Source organism: Buteo buteo, chromosome 6 (assembly GCF_964188355.1).
Source record: "Buteo buteo chromosome 6, bButBut1.hap1.1, whole genome shotgun sequence".
Classification (NCBI taxonomy): domain Eukaryota; kingdom Metazoa; phylum Chordata; class Aves; order Accipitriformes; family Accipitridae; genus Buteo; species Buteo buteo.
Window position 1 is genome coordinate 28,959,755 of NC_134176.1, and position 17,192 is coordinate 28,976,946.

General features: G+C 42.1%; 2 protein-coding genes across 13 annotated transcripts in view; one reads left to right on the top strand and one right to left on the bottom strand.

The window, feature by feature from the left end:
* Window positions 1–638, bottom strand: part of PRORP (protein only RNase P catalytic subunit) — a 54,647-nt gene extending 54,009 nt beyond the window's left edge. For 2 of the 8 annotated variants that reach the window (XM_075030280.1, XM_075030281.1), the window contains exon 1: window positions 480–638. The gene's annotated coding sequence lies outside the window, so the exon portion shown is untranslated. Of the gene's footprint in view, window positions 1–11; window positions 331–479 lie in introns of those variants that run through there. The other 6 variants (XM_075030279.1, XM_075030273.1, XM_075030277.1 and 3 more) reach the window with 5 other exon arrangements.
* PPP2R3C (protein phosphatase 2 regulatory subunit B''gamma) lies at window positions 123–16,818 on the top strand. 5 transcript variants are annotated; one of them, XM_075030288.1, is made up of 14 exons: window positions 123–215; window positions 1,687–1,814; window positions 2,982–3,086; window positions 3,689–3,801; window positions 4,614–4,711; window positions 7,521–7,591; window positions 8,322–8,454; window positions 9,021–9,077; window positions 9,630–9,685; window positions 9,759–9,834; window positions 10,495–10,631; window positions 12,310–12,447; window positions 15,636–15,695; window positions 16,387–16,818. In XM_075030288.1, the coding sequence occupies exons 2-14, from the start codon at window positions 1,722–1,724 to the stop codon at window positions 16,573–16,575; spliced, it is 1,326 nt and encodes a 441-aa protein (XP_074886389.1). In that variant the 5' UTR covers window positions 123–215; window positions 1,687–1,721; the 3' UTR covers window positions 16,576–16,818. The 5 variants fall into 5 exon arrangements, with proteins under 5 accessions (XP_074886389.1, XP_074886386.1, XP_074886387.1 ...); XM_075030286.1 differs by lacking the exon at window positions 123–215 and adding an exon at window positions 795–930; XM_075030287.1 differs by lacking the exon at window positions 123–215 and adding an exon at window positions 906–1,025.
* The last annotated feature ends 374 nt before the right edge of the window (window positions 16,819–17,192 follow it).

The following is a 17,192-nucleotide window of genomic DNA, read 5'->3' on the forward strand; positions in this document are numbered from 1 at the left end:
GTTCAAGGTACCTCGACAATTTCAGGCCTGATCCCTCAGGCAGTCCTAGCACGGGATTCCTACGTTGGCCCCCTCCTACCTTTCGACCTGTGACAAACTTCCGTTTAACTGGTTTCCCCAATCGTAAACCCTGGGTAACGCCGCTGCCAAAGAGGAAGAGCAACACCGCTGGCAGTAATTCCAGTGAAATCCCACGTAAACGTGAAGTTCTAAAAGTAAGTACCGGGGTTTCACCGTCAGCCGGGCGGGCAGCCGGCGCGGCTCATGAGGAGGCCCCCGCAGGGCCCCACGTCCCTCGCTCGGTGCCCCGCGTGCCGCCCCCGCCGCGCCCCCGTAAACTACAACTCCCAGAGTGCAACGCGGCCCGGCCCGCAGCAGCGCGCTCCCCGCCGGGAAACAGTCTCTCTCCCCCCCCCCCCCCGCACTTTACTCCGCCAGAGCGTAACGAAGCGCGGTCCCGGCGCGGTCTGAGCCCTTACCCCTCCGGGACGGGCCCACCTCGCTCGGTGCGCGGCCATGGGCATCTCGGCGCTGCGAGGCGCCGGCAGGGAGGCGCTTACAGCAGAGGCGACCACGCGGCGGCCAGGGCGCTCGCCTCCCGCCAGCCCGGAAGCGCGGCCGGGCCCGCGCCTGGACTTGGAGCCAATCGCGTCTCACCGGGCTGGCCGGCACGTGATCCCGCGCTAGGGCGGATGGGGGGTGGGGGGGATTCCTCCGCCATGTCGGTTGCGGGCACGGCGCTCCGAGGGGCAGCCGCGCCGGGCAGAGCATCGCGCATGCGCGCGGGGCCTGCCGGCCGGAGCGCGCCGGCTGCGGCGGTCACGTGCCGCCGGGCGCGCGGGGCGGCCGCCGGCGGTGGCGCCGGAGGGGGGGCGGGGTACATGGACTGGAAGCGGAGCCTGCGGGGCCGCCTGGCCGCCCGCCGCGCCCGTGAGTGCCCCGGGACCGGGACGGAGACCGGGGGCACTCCTCGGCGCGGGGCGGCGGCTGGCGCGGGAGCGGTGCGGGGAAGGTGCCCCCCGTGGGTGAGCGCGGCCGCCGGCGCCCGCAGTAGCGGAGGGGGTGCGGGGTCAGGCCTGGCGGGGCGAGCCTCGGCGTGCCCGGTGTCGCTCCCGTTCCCCGCGTGCAGGCTGCCGCGGGGGCCGGGCAGGCGTCGGAGCGGCTCCGCGCGGAAAGAAGCGCCCGTGTTGTCGGGGTGAGGGGCGGCGCGGAGCCGCGGGCGCGCCGGTGCTGCAGGGGCCGGGCCGTCTGCGGCGCAGACCCCCCCGACGGCTCCGGCCGGTCGCTCTCCGTTGGCAGGCGAGCCCCCCGAGGGAGCTCGCCCCGGCGCGTCCGGGCGCGAAGGGTGAGTTTGCGGCGCTGCTGGCGGCCGGCAGCGTCTGGAGCAGCGCTGCCGCTGCCGGGCGGGACCGCCGCCGCCGGGACAGGCGCAGCGGGGGCCGCGCAGCTGCCGGGAGCGGCCCTCTGCGGACGCTCGGGTGGACCGGAGCGGGGCGGACTCCACTCCTCCGTTGTCCGAGTGGCGTGATGGGCCTGTGCTCCGTGCGTTTCCACCTCATATTTGCGTCGCTGAACGTCAGCGTAGCTGTGCGAGCCGCAGAACGTTAACTGCTTTTTTTCAAGCTCCTTGTTACGTTAAAACTCTGTTTGGAGGACAACACGAAAATTCTTTTCTGTCTTAATCAGCCAAAAAGAGCGAACAAGAGCTAAAAGATGAGGAAATGGAATTGTTCACAAAATATTACGTGGAATGGAAAGGAGGAAGAAAAAGTGGCAGTACCTCGTATACAAACATACCACGATTTTACTACAGGGTAAGTAGGGTATCCAGATAAACTTCAACAAGAGGCCCTTCTGTGTTATAAAGACAGTTGCACTTATTCAAAGGGACGCTTCAGCTTCAGAAGCTTAAGCAGATCGAAATCTGAATTATGTGGATCACTAAGCGTAATTTTTTGTTTTGTACAGTTGTGGATTGTCAGCAGTTTCAAATAATTACTAAGCATCTAATCGAAGGCCATTAAATAGTTTACTAACCAGGCAGTAGGCTTGGCTGTTTACTTAAGATAGGAAGTCCTCTTTCTCCTTTGGAGAAACTTCCTGTTTTAACTAAATTTTGACATACCAGTGTTATAAATACATATGTTCCTATTTCTGTTTAGACACGATGGGATGCTGCTTTGTGAAAATGGTGGGTCATTGGTCTTACAGACTAAAGATAGCTCTGTTGCTTGCATCATCCAGCAGAAATGCTTGGTCCAACGTCTTGTGTGTGAGATGAATCAGATTGGGATGGGGGAATATGGGAGCACAAGTTCAACATCATGAACTTGTGGCTGGCGTTTGTCAACTTGACCACTCAGCTGCTATCTAATCTCGCGTGGTCCTGTATTCCTTAGGATCATAAGTTTCTGCCAATTAAGTTCTCGAGTACCTATGTTTTAGTTGATGAATACATATGCAACCATCCAAGTTCTGGTAATGCTCTACAGTTTTGTATGTAGACATTGGCGGAACTTTCATACTAAGTGTTCTTTCATCTGTTTTGTTGGCCAAAACAAGTCTAGTAGATATTCACACTTTTGAGAGCCAAGCCTACCACAAAATAAAGTGCTGCTCTCTCCTGAGTAAAAACACAATAGTAAATGTCTTTTATGTATGAACCCTCCTATCCTGCAACTGTGGGAAAGTGCTTTCTAGATGGGTTATCAGGTATGGGGTAGGTCTCTGTCTCTCATGTTAAAGATGTCCTGCTTTAAATAAATATTTCAATATTGAAATAGTTTGAGGCAGTATGCAAGTGATACCCCTGTAGAAGGAGCAGGTACCATACAGCATTCTGGTAGATAGGTGGTTATTTTCTGTCAAGTAAACAGCTTCATCACAGCGTGAGAGACAGGACTACCTAAGAGTACTCACTAGATGAATAGTTTTTGAATGGTAGCACTGTACAGAAAATTGAAATGCCACACTGTTCCTAGCTGCCAGCTGAAGATGAAGTCTTGCTTCAGAAATTAAGAGAAGAATCTAGAGCAGTCTTTCTGCAAAGGAAAAGTAGAGAGCTGTTGGATAATGAAGAGCTGCAGGTAAGAAAATGTTTTCTGTATGTCTCGTAATGGCTTCTGACAAGATTTCCTCTTTCTGCAGCATTTGATTATCTCCTGTCTGTCCACAGAATCTTGTGGTAAGGTGCTTTGTGTTCGGGCGTGTTGGCTGGTTGTGAAGGAGTAGCTAAAGCTGAAGTGCTGCACAGTCTTGGGCTGGTAATGTCAGTGTAATGCTTCCTCGTTATAATGTATATGAGGACTAAATAAATGGCTTCTGGTTTTCCAGCACATTCCAACAATTTCCCTAGTGGGCCCAGAAGAAGAAATAAGTTCTGTTTATGTATCACTGAGAGAGACTCCAGAGATGGTTGAGTTTACTGCAGTGCAAAGACAAGAGGGATGTGACCCTAGAAATCCTAGTGAGTGAGAGAGAGAGAGACTGTGTGTGTGTTTAACACCAGTTTAGAGCAGTAGAAATATCGCTTGCTTGCTTTTCTGGCTGAACTGACAATGTGTACTGATTAACTGAGATAATCTTGCAGCAAAACCACATTTTTGCTGCATTTCTTAGATGCTCTGTCTTAAGCACGTTGACATTTCTAGAGAGATCTCTTCTTAACCAAATATAAATGCCTTTTAAGAATCTGTGGTTTCTACTGGACAAACATCAGACATCACCAATGATTGGGGAAGAAGCAATGATCAACTATGAGAACTTCTTGAAAGTTGGTGAAAAAGCTGGACCTAAATGCAAGTAAGGCTTTCTTCTCTTGTATATGCTTACTTTGGCTAAACCTTTCAGTCGCTAAAATAGATGGAAACAGTTTAGTGGTGAGATAAAATCACGTCCATGCAGTTATTGATGACCTAGTAGTTGCTTTGCGTCCTTGCAAAGGGGTACTGCCCTACATCTCTGAGGGAACTTTTGATAGAGATGTCTGCAAGAGGGGTGCTGCGTACTTTTGAAGAAATTCTTATCAGCCTGAGAATTTTTGTGATATTAGTGGCCAGTAAACAGCACATTTTGTATTTGAAGAGGAAATCATGTCTCCAGTGATACTGTTCAAGCTTTCCAAATATCTTCTGTTGGAAAATTTCCTACCAGATGTTCTGTGTACAGCATACACTGAATATTCCTTCTTTATGCTCCTGCTGGAGTCTGCTGTTGTGCACATAACTTTGTGACTGAATTTTGGGCAGAAGCAGATTAGTTGTCAGTACTGGTAGTTCCTTCTATGTGCATATCGTTGCAGAAGATTGGAAGCTACCAAACATACTGTACTAAAGAGGAATTAAATAGAATGAAAGCTCTCAAAACTCCCACATCACTGAAGAGTCTCATGAGCAGTAAAGGCACCTGCTTTTTATTGCATTTACCATTGTTACTTGGTAGGATCCCACTTGATGGGTGTAGTGTAGCAAATGAACGTCTTGGAATATACAGAACATATTCTATATTGTTAAAACAGTATTTTGAAGTATCTGTAAGTTTTGGATACTGTAACTGGGTCTGTCAGTGCAGTGTAATCAGATGTATAGAAGTAGCTTTGTGTTTATGTTTTACAGGCAGTTCTTCACAGCTAAGATCTTTGCTAAATTACTCCATAACGATCCTTATGGGAGGATATCTATCATGCAGTTTTTCAATTATGTCATGCGAAAAGGTTAGTTGATGCTTCTTCTGTGTTAATGAGAAGTTGTTTTATTTTCAAGGCTATTTTAAACTTTATTAATTACTTGCTGTTCTCTTCAACAGCAGTGAGATCTAGCCCTTGATTGCTAATGCTGTTTTCCTGGAGGTTTGGGAGTTTTTCCAGTTACTAGGAGGTGGGAGTTCACCCTGCCTCTGAAATACACCTCTCCTCTCAGCCATTGATCTCTTTCGTTATATATATTGTCATTCTGATTTCCTTTATTCAGGCAGTACTGTGAAGAGCAAAATAGTAAAGTTATGTAGAGAGTGTGATCCTAACCATTGTGATTAGACTGTCTGGCAGACGGCTTCGTTTGCTGTTTTTCCTTTTACGGAGTGGTGTTATCTGTGTTTTCTAATGTGCTTGTCAAATATGTGGCTATGTTCTTGTGCTTTTTGCTATAGCCCTGCCATATTTTCAGGTATTTTTTATTATAAATAAATACTTGGGCTGAAAAATGCAATTTTTTTTTTTTTTTAATCTGTATTAGATCTTGTTTAAAAAGATGAGGGTGGCTAGCAAAAAGGAAGGTTGCCTCATTGCCTTGTCCCCTGGCTACTGGTTCTTGGGTCTTGTAGAGCCTTCAGGAGGGGACAATGGCACCTTTCCCATGAGCAGCTCAGCTTGTTTAATTTAAAATGTGGTGCAAGGGATGAGAGATGTTTTGAGCAGGAAACCTGGTGAGTAGACATGCAGAGTATGCAAGAAAGGAATGATAGGCCCATTTGCAACGAACAGCAAACCCAAAAGTTGCAGGACAGGAGACTTGTGAAGCAGTCTGTAAAAATTGTATGCATTTCAAAAAGGCTTACCCGCATGGACACAACAGAGGTTCTTTCAGAGCTCTTTATTTCATTTGTTTAATCCAGAAGTTTTAAGTCTTTATTCATGGTGATACCTTTTTTCTAAAAAAAAAAAACAAAAAACCAAAACAAACACAAACAAAAAAAAAAACCCCAGCAACAACAAAAAACTCAAACAAAAACAAAAAAACCCACCAAATTTAGAGACAACAAGCCGTTTGGCATGTCCCATCTCAGTCAATTTCATTTTCAGAGTCTGGCCAACATAAGGTCCCATCGTAGCATTTGTCTGCAAGTCCCTCTTGGGTCAGTTGAATAAGGATCCTTGTTTTTGCTAGCTTACAGCATTGGAATTGTCTTATAAAGTTAGCCCAGTAGCATATCTGTGCAGTAGCTGAGCTCATTTCTATTGTCTGTTTTACAGCGTTCTGTATGAGAGCTAAAGACCAGGCCAGATATTCAAGGAAGAAAAGACAAATACCTGTAGGAACTTTCAGTTAATACTTCAGATTGGAATTAGTGATTTCCATCTGTGTTTACTGCTAAGTGTCCTTCAGTGTGGCACTGAAGGGAGAGGAAAGTAACATGATGAAGGGAGTTAATCTGCAGCTGCTTGAGCTTATCCAAGTTGGGGCAGTGCAGTCCCACATTTCACCTTGTTTTGATGCAGCTCATGCAGCGGAGCAGTCAGCTTCCAGAGTGGTGCTGCAGCAGGGGAGAGGCTATATTGCCCTGAGCTTAAAACATCTTAAACTGCTGTGCCTCGGGTGTGTGATGGTATTCTCTAACCAGCTGAACTCATTAATGACCTTTTGGGGTTTTTCTTTATTAAAGTTTTAGGAATAGCTGCACGTAATCACATACTTGTGCTGAACTGTAGCATTTTGTCTTTCTGCTTCCTACCTCCAGCTGGAGGATTTCCTATGCTCCATGGATTACAGCCTTCTTCCTCTTTCTTAATGATCTACACAGTCCTTTTGGGAGAGGAAGAGAGAATGGTGTACTTAATAACTTAATAATGGTGAAGCATTTCCCAAAGCACTATCTGCCTCCAGTAACGCTCCCCCTTCAGGAGAAAAGGTGGTGGAGTCTGTTGGCTTTGTCCAGACAAGTCAAGCCTGGTAAAAGTGTCTTAAATCGCTTCAGGGTGTATGATGCACTTACCTTTAAACTTCAGCCAGCAAAAAAAAAGCTTCACCATGTAACCTCTGTCATCTCTGATACTTGGTCCACCTTGACACTTATCTTGAAGAGATGAACGTTGATATAAGCACAGCTCATATTTCATAAGAGGAAGTTTTAAACTGTTTCTTCATAAAATGGAAGTTAAATTTAACGTGGAGTGTGTGAATAATAGTTTCCATGCCTAATCTGTACTCGATCTCTGTTACTGTGCTGTAACAATGGCCTCAAGCAAGTTGTCCTGTAGATTGTCTGATTAATGCACCTTCTCATTGAAAAAATAGATGCTTGTCCTATTCTGATTCTCCTGTTGTAACTCAGAAGTGAGGGCAGGACCTTTGGCTGTAGCTGCAGCGTCTTGTACTGCACAAGGGGCTGTAGCAATCTGACCAGCAATCTGTATACAACGTTGTACAGCTGGTTTTAATGCAGTGAAAATGTGCTGCTACACATATCTCTAGGTCAGCGAGACAGAACGAATCCATGTGATTCCATGTACCAGATAAAATGTGGTGTCTGCTCAGCCGTTTCTCACATCTAGTTATTATAAGGTAGTCTTGGCCACAGCGTACCATATATCACCAGTGACTCTTAGCAACTTAGAGACTGTAACAGCATTTCTAAGCAGGGCTGGTACATATCGTGGCTTTGCTTAAATCTCAGAAAAGTGTGAAACAGAGAGAGGCATTTAACATCCAACAGTGCCTTGTGGCCTTTGGAATAACTTGAAATTTTGGTGAGGCCTCAAAAACCCCCTAGGTTTCTTGCATTGTAATTCTGTTTCTGTTTTACAGTATGGCTTCATCAGACAAGAATAGGCCTCAGTTTATATGACGTGGCAGGACAGGGCTACCTCAGAGAATCAGTAAGTAAATTCTTGATTAACTTAATGTCTGTCTTTACTCAAACAACAGAGCATCAGAAAGGCTCCAATTTTCTTCCAGCCTTATCTCATAAAAGCTTGTATCAAAATCTAGATTGGGGGGGCACATTCATTTGGATAAATAACAATCTCTATATTCTAGAGATTTGTTGGTGAGAGCGCTGCTAGCATTTTTAACATAGGGGTAATTCTCTGAAAAAGAGACTGTAGGTATCAAGGTTTCATGTCATTAGCACTTTACTAGATTTAGTAGGATATAGTAGAAATCACAAAAAAGGATGGCTAGAGTGGGTCTCAAGAATTATTCTCCTCTTCTAACAGGAGTTAATATTATAAATAAGAAGGTTCTAGTTACCACTCAAAAAGATCTATTAAATCATATCTAGCAATAGGATAATCCAATTAGGAGGTTTGCATTGGTATTTGAAAAAGGTACAGTTGAATGCATTTATACTTACATGTAAATATAATTTACTTTCACATTCTGCTTTATTTGTAGACCGTTTCAGTCATGGCATTGCATGTGTATGTAAATGACCGAGGTTTTCTTGCACAGAGACAGCAGCTTTTTTGCCTGCTTTCATGTTCTTTCCTGTGTTGTTGCAGGATTGTATTTTTATCAAAATATACTTGAAAGCCAGAGTGAAATATAGCAAACATGCAACAATAGTAGTGTTTAAAGCTTGTTTTCTTTTCTTTCCTAATTCTGCAGGATTTAGAAAACTATATTTTGGAACTCATCCCTACTTTGCCACAACTGGATGGTTTAGAAAAATCTTTTTACTCCTTCTATGTCTGCACAGCAGTTAGAAAGTTTTTCTTCTTTCTGGATCCTCTCAGAACAGGTAAGTCCATGTTTTCAAAATTCTAAATATGTGGGAGTTATTTTCACTTTTAAAATGTTTCCACTGAAGCTACTTGTGTTTTCAAAGTAATATGTAGTTGTCTTTTGTAGGCTTTTGTTCAGCAATCTTGTATTTGAAGATTAATCTCTACTGAAGACTGTGAGTCTTTACATGGGTCTAATAATCTACAGCTAATGAATTCCTATGAGATACCCATCAGTTGTGGTACTATAGGGTTATCTCACAGAAACTGACAAATAAGATCCTGTTTCATCGTAATGCATCATTAGCAGTAGCTAATTTTATAAGTGTTTAGTGTGGATAGAAAACACAGCAGCTAATGACAGAACTGCTTGGCAGGACATTCACAGAACTGTGGAAATGCTCAAGCATGCTTACTGTAATGTGCTTCTCCTGTGATTAAATTTGTGTGCACCATGTAAACTCGTTAGAAAAGGTTTGCAGTTATGGCTGCTAGTTCTTATTACAGATGTAGCTCCCTTGGACAACAGTTTGCTTTTTTGTATGGCCTTGATTTAAGTCACAAACTGCATGTGTTTTTCAAGATCTAGCTGTGCCACTCAAAGATGTCAGAATCGTGTGGGCAGTAGCCTTTGGCAGAGGTAATTATAAACAGGTAGGGAGGGTGTGTGTGAAGTTACAATGCCATTATTTTGCACAGCTACTTGTGCAGTGTCTGTGCACCAGCCAAAGCTACACCAGCAGAAGTGCATTCTGCCACCTTAGCTTTGTGTCACATCTGTAGTTTCTGAAGATGTAAAAATACCACATCACTTAAGAGACTCTCTTATTCCAACAAATGTTTTAAGCATGGTTTCTTTGCATTTTTTATTTTACATATTGAGTTGATATTGAAGACTTGCATTATTTTTTTTATCTAGTTTTCTGGCTTTTAAGGCTTCAGGGCAATTCCTCTTCTGCCAATATCAAGCTAGTTTTATTCAGTCATTTAAAAGCTATTTTTATTTTATCTCTTAAATTACAGCCTTATCCTTGATGTTAGAAGTTGGGTGTGTTTGGCTTCGTTTTTTTTTAAGAAGGCTTTTTTTTTCTGCTCGGAACACTTCTTTCTTAAGTAGAATCACCTAAATGAGAACAGTAAAATGGGTATGTTGTCTGGGCAACTGTTAAAATGTTTCCTTTTCTTGCTGCAGGGAAGATAAAGATACAGGATATTTTAGCTTGCAGCTTCCTGGATGACTTACTGGAGGTAAAGATCTCTTAGCATATACTATTATATTTTAATTTACTCTTTCTGAATTCTAACTTTATTTTTCACTTAGTTAAGGGATGAAGAACTTTCTAAAGAAAGTCAGGAAACAAATTGGTTTTCTGCTCCTTCTGCCTTAAGAGTTTATGGTAGGTTCCTTTATACGTGAATGCTTTTTTTTTTTCTTTCTTTTCCCCTCCTTTCTGCCTCCTATGACTTAGTTATATTCTTAGTGTTATTTTTCCCCTGTTTTTTTCTCACTAAATCCTCCTGGTAACTTGTGTTTTCAACTCCTGTAGCCATCCTTTCAGTGTATCTTCCTGACTTTCTTTATAGTTTCAGTTCTCCACTGTTGCTCTTTACGAGGGTTTTATCCTCTGTCATTTTTGTGCTTATTGCACAGGGTACAAGATTCCTCTGTAGCCTTTTCTTTTGACTGTTCTATTCATGCTTTTGCATCACTTTTAGCTCTTTTTTCATGCTTACAGCAGATCTGTTTAAAAGAAGATATTCTTAGCCTTCTGCTCCTTTCTCTGTATACACAGTCTTTACTTTTTGAGCCATTACCTTAGGGTAGAACTATTAACACCTCGTTATGGGAATCCCGCTTCCCCTCTCCCCACGTTCTGTGCTCATTTATGGTGCTCTATGAATATTATTGTGGATCTAGCATCTTCCTACTTAACTGCATTAACTTTATGATGAAAATTAAATAAATGTTAAAGAAGTGCTAGATTTTCTTTCTCTATTGAAACAGTCCTTTGCTGACATAGGTATATTGTGTTTTGCCCTCTATATCTTCTCCCTAGGCCAGTACTTAAACCTTGATAAAGATCACAATGGCATGCTTAGCAAAGAAGAACTGTCCCGGTATGGAACAGGGACTCTCACCAACATATTTTTGGATCGTGTGTTTCAGGAATGCTTAACTTATGATGGTGAAATGGTAAGTGCATATTTTCACTTCATTCACAATATAAAAGCTTTGGCTTATTGAAACCGGAAAGGTGTCATAATCAGTATCTTTGAAATAAAAAGTAGCTTGAGGTAAAGTAACCTTTGTTTATTATTGTGCACACAAATGACCATGCAACAGATTAGAAAATTAATTTTCTTAACAGCAAGGTGATCACAGTGTGGCTTAAAGACAAGTTGCTTGTTTTGAAAAGCAGAGGTGATAGAAAATCCAGACAGCCTAGGATAAAGCTTCTCATAGATTCAATAGCATAAAGTGCATGTTGAAAAAATGTATAGATGTAGCAGTGGTTTTTAGTTACATGTAATTCTTTAAAGAGAACCGAAGACAAGTGGCACACTTGAGACTAGTGCAAGTCGGCTAACCTGTCCACTTCTTCATGAAGACAACAGTGTTTTTTGTTGTAAGCTTTCCATAGCTGTGAAAAAATGCAAAATCTAACTAAATTAGAGTTAAAATAAAACCTTTTATCTATATTTATTTTGAAAGCTTTACTTAATGTATTGCTACTCTTGTCTGCATTCAGATGACTAAACTCTGAAAGTGATAAATTACAAATTCATTTTATGGTCCTTCTGTCACCTTAGCAGTTTTTTGTAGAATCACAGAATCACTGAGGTGATGAGGGATCCTCTTAGTTGCCCCTTGCTGGGCTTGCTGCAGTAAGTCCATCTCTCTCTTGTGCGGGGGAGACCAGAGCAGGACCCGGTGCTCAGATGGGGTCTAAGCAGTGCTGAGTAGAGAAGGATCACCTTCCTTGACTTGCCAGCAAAGCTCTTGCTATTGCAGCTCAGGATGCTGTCAGCAGCCTTTGCTGCAAGGGCATGTTGCTGGTGCGTGTTCAATTTTGTTGCCCATCAGAACTCCCAGGTTCATCTGTGCAAAGCTGCTTTCTGACAAGTCAGCCCCCAGCATGTCTGATGCATGGGGGTTCTTCCTCCCCAAATGCAGGATTTTGCATTTCCTTTGTTGAACTTGATGAGCATCCTGTCAGCCCATTTTTCCAGGCTGTCAAGCTCCCTCTGAACAGCAGTACAACTCTGGTGTTTAAGGTAGACAGGGTTGTTATATACATAGGACTTGAAGGATTTCTGTCCTTGTCACAACTGTATCTTGATCGGGAAACCAAGAATCAGTACTAGTGAAAAAGAAAAGTGTGGTACGTATTTGTGGTGTCCACTAATGCTTCTACCACGTGATTTGCCAAACTACCTACTCTGGTCCAAAGATTATATACTTTAATTAGCCATATAGTTCACCATTTGGTAATGGTAGGCTTACTGCCACTGGATGTTTAATTTGTGGTAATGAAAATGTTTTATATGGCTTTTTTTCACTAGCTGGGTATATTCAGCAGTCTAAAGATGTATTAAACATTGTTTTAAAGTATATATAGCATGTTTAACTTGAAGGTATGCTTGGAATCCTATTTTACCTCTAAAATGGCAGGATTTCCTATCAGCAGCAGTCATTAAAAACTAACTTTTCTGTTCATGTTGGTGGTAGCTGCCATTTTCTATTTCATGTTGTCTTTTTCAGAAAATAGACTGATCCCCTACAATGAAATAGCTGCCAATTACAAAGTTCCTGCTTGCAAAATCAATTTAGAAAGATGACTGTAATAAACATGATTGTATCTACTTTTTAGGACTATAAAACCTACCTGGACTTTGTGCTTGCATTAGAAAACAGAAAGGAGCCTGCAGCTCTGCAATATATTTTCAAACTGCTTGATATAGAGAACAAAGGATACCTGAATGTCTTTTCCCTTAATTATTTCTTTAGGGTAAGTCTCTTTATACAGGTAGGCCATTTTCTGTGTTTATAGTGTTATAGCCTCTGTGCTTCTGCATGCAGATCTGCAGGGAATCACTTTAAATTACTAATACCCACTGGGAGGCTAGTAACTACTTGTAAGAAGATTTAAAATATTAAAAATATTCCAAAACTTGGAAAGAATTCAAAAGGTATTTTCAACATTTTATCTGCAGTTGAAATTAACTGTTTTGATTTCGTTTAGGAAAAATATTTTCTGTTTTGGTGGTTTTTTAATTTAAGTTGTCCTAAAATTGCCTAATAATTACCTATTAAAATCTCTTTTGATGGTTCTAATTGGTTATTGCCCATGATTTTAATTTCCACTGTAATCCTAAAAATCAGTAGAAGAAATTAAAATAATGAAATGCAGTGATGGGCCTGTACAGATATGGGATTTTTCATTCAGTGTATTGATTGCAAAAAGCTTCTTGCATTTTTCATATTACACATTTTCATGTGTTCTCCCAGAAGAGATTTAAAATAAGCTTAAATTTTTTTTTTTTTAGTTGCTGTTAATTTTAACCCAGGACTTAAAAAGTCTTCCTCCAAATTGTGGTTTGTGTGTGAGTGGGGTTTTTTTTCTTCTGGCTTGTGGTGGTTTTGGTTTTGGGGCGGGGTGGATGTTTTGTTGTTTTGTCTTTTTTTAATAGATACCTGAGGTGTCTTGGGAAGGGGAATGTCATGTAGTAAAATAGTATTTTTGCTGTGGATGGTTTAGGCTGAGTTATGAGTGTGATTTTTTTTTTTTTTTTTAATGTACAAGATCTCTTCAGTGATATCTGTTCAGACACAGGGACAAGCACTTCAGTTTTCTTCATGGGAATCTTTGTATTATAACTGTAAAACTAAACAATGTCATTGTTCTTAGCCATATGCTCAAAGTATGATGAACAAGGTACATCATTCAGCTCATTAAGTAAAGCATTCAGGCCTGCTCAAGCCATAATCTTATATCCACATTATTTCTGTATTGTTGTAAGTCTCCAGCTGAACATGAACTTCGACGGTAACTACAACCGTATCATTTTGTAAAAATAAGGCTTCTTATCTGGAAGACCTTTTCTAATAATTTAGGGTGGAATGGACCTTTGGAGGTCACCTGCTCCCACCACCTGCTCAGGGCAGGGCCAGTTTCATGGTTAGGTCGAGTTGCTCAGGGCCTTGTCCAGGCAAGTTTTGGGTATCTCCAAGGAGGGAGACGCTACAGCCTCTTTGGGCAATGTGTTCTGGTGTCTGACTACCCTTACTGAGAAGACTTTTCTCCCCTCATCCTTTGTCCCATCTTTGTCTAGTTGGAATGCCTTTCGCTGCAGCTGGTGTCCGCTGCCTATTACCCTTTCACTGTGTGTCTCCAAGAAGAGTCTTGCTGTGTTGTCTCTAACCACCTGCTAGGTAGTTGAAGAGAGTAATTAGACTTCCCCTGCCACCTCAGCCTTCTGTTCTCCAGGTGAATTAATCTCAAGCCTCTCCTCTCAGCTGTGCTGTGCTTTAGGCCCCCAAGCATCCTGGTAGCCCTCCAGTGGGTTCCCACTGGTTTGTCGGTGTCTCATAAAGGGGACCCCAAAGCTGTGAGGCTGCATCTGGAGTACTGTGTCCAAATGTTGAGTCAGGAGGAATAATCACCTCCCCGAACCTGCTAGCTATGCTTGTGCAGCCCAGTATTTATCTGCCTTCATCCCTACAAGGGCACCCTGCAGATTCTTGTTCACCTTCTTGTGCACTGAGACCTCCAGCACCTTTCCTGCCAGGCTGCTTCTAGCCAGCTGGCCGCTGGAGCATACTGCTACATAGGGTTATTCTGCTGCAGGTGCAGGCAGGACTTTTGCATGTGCCTTTCGAACTTCATCGTGAACTTTGTTTAGTAGTTGTAGCTGTGTTGTACGCTTGATGGGCAGCTCTTGGGCCAGGACTTGGCAATACTAAGGATCCCAGAGAAATGAAGCAAGGACTCGTCTTCTCTCCCTGCTTTTACAGCTCACAATTCCCACTACTTTCTCCACTTCTGTTCACATGGCAGTAGGATTCAGGGAGGCCGGGAGCCGTATCAACTGTCTCCGACTCTAATTTTAATAGAGGGTGTTAATTTACAGTTTTACGTTTTACAAAAACATGAATTTTAGTGTCGTCATAGTACATAAGTGATCTAATATGAAAGCAGTTTAACGAGGTAATTCTGCATAAGCTGCTGTGGCATAGCTATTTTTGTGCGTGTCTCCAGTTACGTATTTACTCTATGGTTTAGTTACTGAAAAGATTCCTCGAACACAGCAGATGCTTGATCATACTCTAAAATGTCTCCCTCCTTTAAACTTTTGGAAATGGAATGTTCTAAGTTTTCCTTGAAATCGGAACAGTTCCTTTTGACTTTCTGAATAACTGCTTTTCTGCTAGCGTAAGTGTGGGTAGGTCTGCCCCTACAGAGGCTATGCTGATACAGCTGTGCTGACAAGGCTATGCAGCTTGTGCTAGTGAAAGAAACAGTTTTGTTCGTAGTTGTTATCTGCAGGCAGAGGTTTGGTGATACAGCTATTTAAATAGTACCACATTAAAAGAACTAACAGTAGGGAATACTATTTTGCTCAAAATGAGAAATGCCCACTTAACAGCCTGAACTGGGAGAACTCTTCCATGCATGGACAGATGCTCAAATAGACAAATACATTGTCTTCCTCACATTATTATTTAATCAACCAGAATACAGGTTCCATTTTCAAAGTAGTTGGAAGTGTGAGTAGCCATACTGCTTTGTCTGTCTGATGGTTGGTCTTTTCCTTTCTCTCTTTCCCTAGTCTGTATTTCAGATTTTGTCAGAAAACTGAATCTTTTGGTTTGAGTGTATTACTATCTTAAGTTTTGAGTGTTGAGTGATAATATTCAAGTGTTTTCATATCCCCTTTGCAGAGCATTCAAACACTGGTCATAATGAAAGTTAGATTCTTCCCATATTGACTAAGAACTGTGAATCTAGAGATGCGCATCACAGATTATGCCTTAACTCACCGCTGCCTCACTTGTGGAAGAGAACTGATTGCAAGCTGTACCATGAATGCTTTGTTACAGGGCAATACAGCTTAAAATGCAGAAGCATTAAAAAAGTTTCATACAGTGTCAGTGTAACACTGCACTACCTATTCCTAACTTTTCTTTTTTTTCTAGGCTATTCAGGAACAAATGAAAATCCATGGACAAGAACCAGTTTCTTTTCAGGATGTCAAGGTTAGTTTTACTGAATAGAGTACTACATGAAATACTTGAATAAGCATTTCATAATTTACTTGTATCGTAGTTTCTAGGTTGTATATTTACTTGCAGAATAGTAGACGTGATCTGACTTGTCCTACTCACAGGTTTGAAAATGTCTTTCTGTTCAGCAATTGCTCTGTAAGAAATCTGGTATGCAACTATTCTAGTAGTTTCCTTACTAATAGACAAAAGTACCTGTTAAATACATGTTGCTGTGCCTTACATTGGAAGATACTTGGTATGTCTATTTTATGGTTCAGGATCATACCTCGGAGGTGGGGGCGGACTGGTGGCTGAAAAATCCTGTCTGTAAAACTCTATTACTGCCTACTTTACATTTAGCAGTTTTAGAACTTGAGAAAAAGTACAAGAGCTTCTATAAAACTTAGCTCATACAAGCGAGCTGAGTTTCATGTTGCCATTTTGAGGGCAAAGCCTCCCCAGAAAAGCAAATTCTTATTTGAGATGTGGGAGCTGAGCACACTGCTCCTATCTGTAGCCAATTATTGTGCTTTGTATCTTGAATGGTTTGGAACTTAACAGCTTTTTTTTTGGTAAATCGGTGTGGGTGGCACTAGTTACCCAAAGATCATTCTGTATGTGGTATAAAGTAGCCATTATTCTGCTCACTAATGTGTGGGGTTTTTTGACTTTTCTTTCATAGGATGAAATCTTTGATATGGTGAAGCCTAAGGATCCTTACAAAATCTCCCTTCAAGACTTAATCAATAGCAGCCAAGGAGACACTGTTACCAGCATTCTAATTGATCTGAATGGGTTCTGGACATACGAGAACAGAGAGGTCCTTGTGGCAAGTGATAATGACAACACTGGTGATGTTGATGATACGTGACTTTGAGATATCTCTATGGATACAGTCTGCTCCTGTTCAATCTGATGCACCAAGTGTTGAAAGCTGGAAACATTCATTACCTGAATCAATGCCTCTTCCTTTTTACTTCCCTCCCCCACTCCCCCCCAATATAAAATGTGGTACATATACAGGAATCACAGAACTAATTTCTGAAACCAAAAAAGCAAATGTTGTTTAAAAGGTAAAAATTATCTTTTTTTTTAATAAATATTTTTTGACTTCTTCCCTGTGTACCAAGCCCTGTTCTTATTTAAATACCCTATTCTAAATGTGAATTTACCCTGAAAGTAAGGATGTGGTTCTTGCTGGCTTCAGCAGTGGCCTGTATCCACTCAGCCATCCCAAGCCTCCCACTGCATTCTGTATGGCTTCCTGTAATGATAGTGCTCTTGAGCATTCTGTTGTAAAGGCAAAAGTTTTCAGTAAGAGGTAAAGAGTTTAGGCCTTTTTCCTCTGTATGTGTCCAGCTTTAAGTGTCTAACAGAAAGGATAAGTAAATAACTACTGAACTGACTCAATAGTTGTCTAATTCTTAAGAGGTTAACAGAAATAAAAGTACACTACCTTTAGGTCTAGCTAAAACTAAGCCAAACACC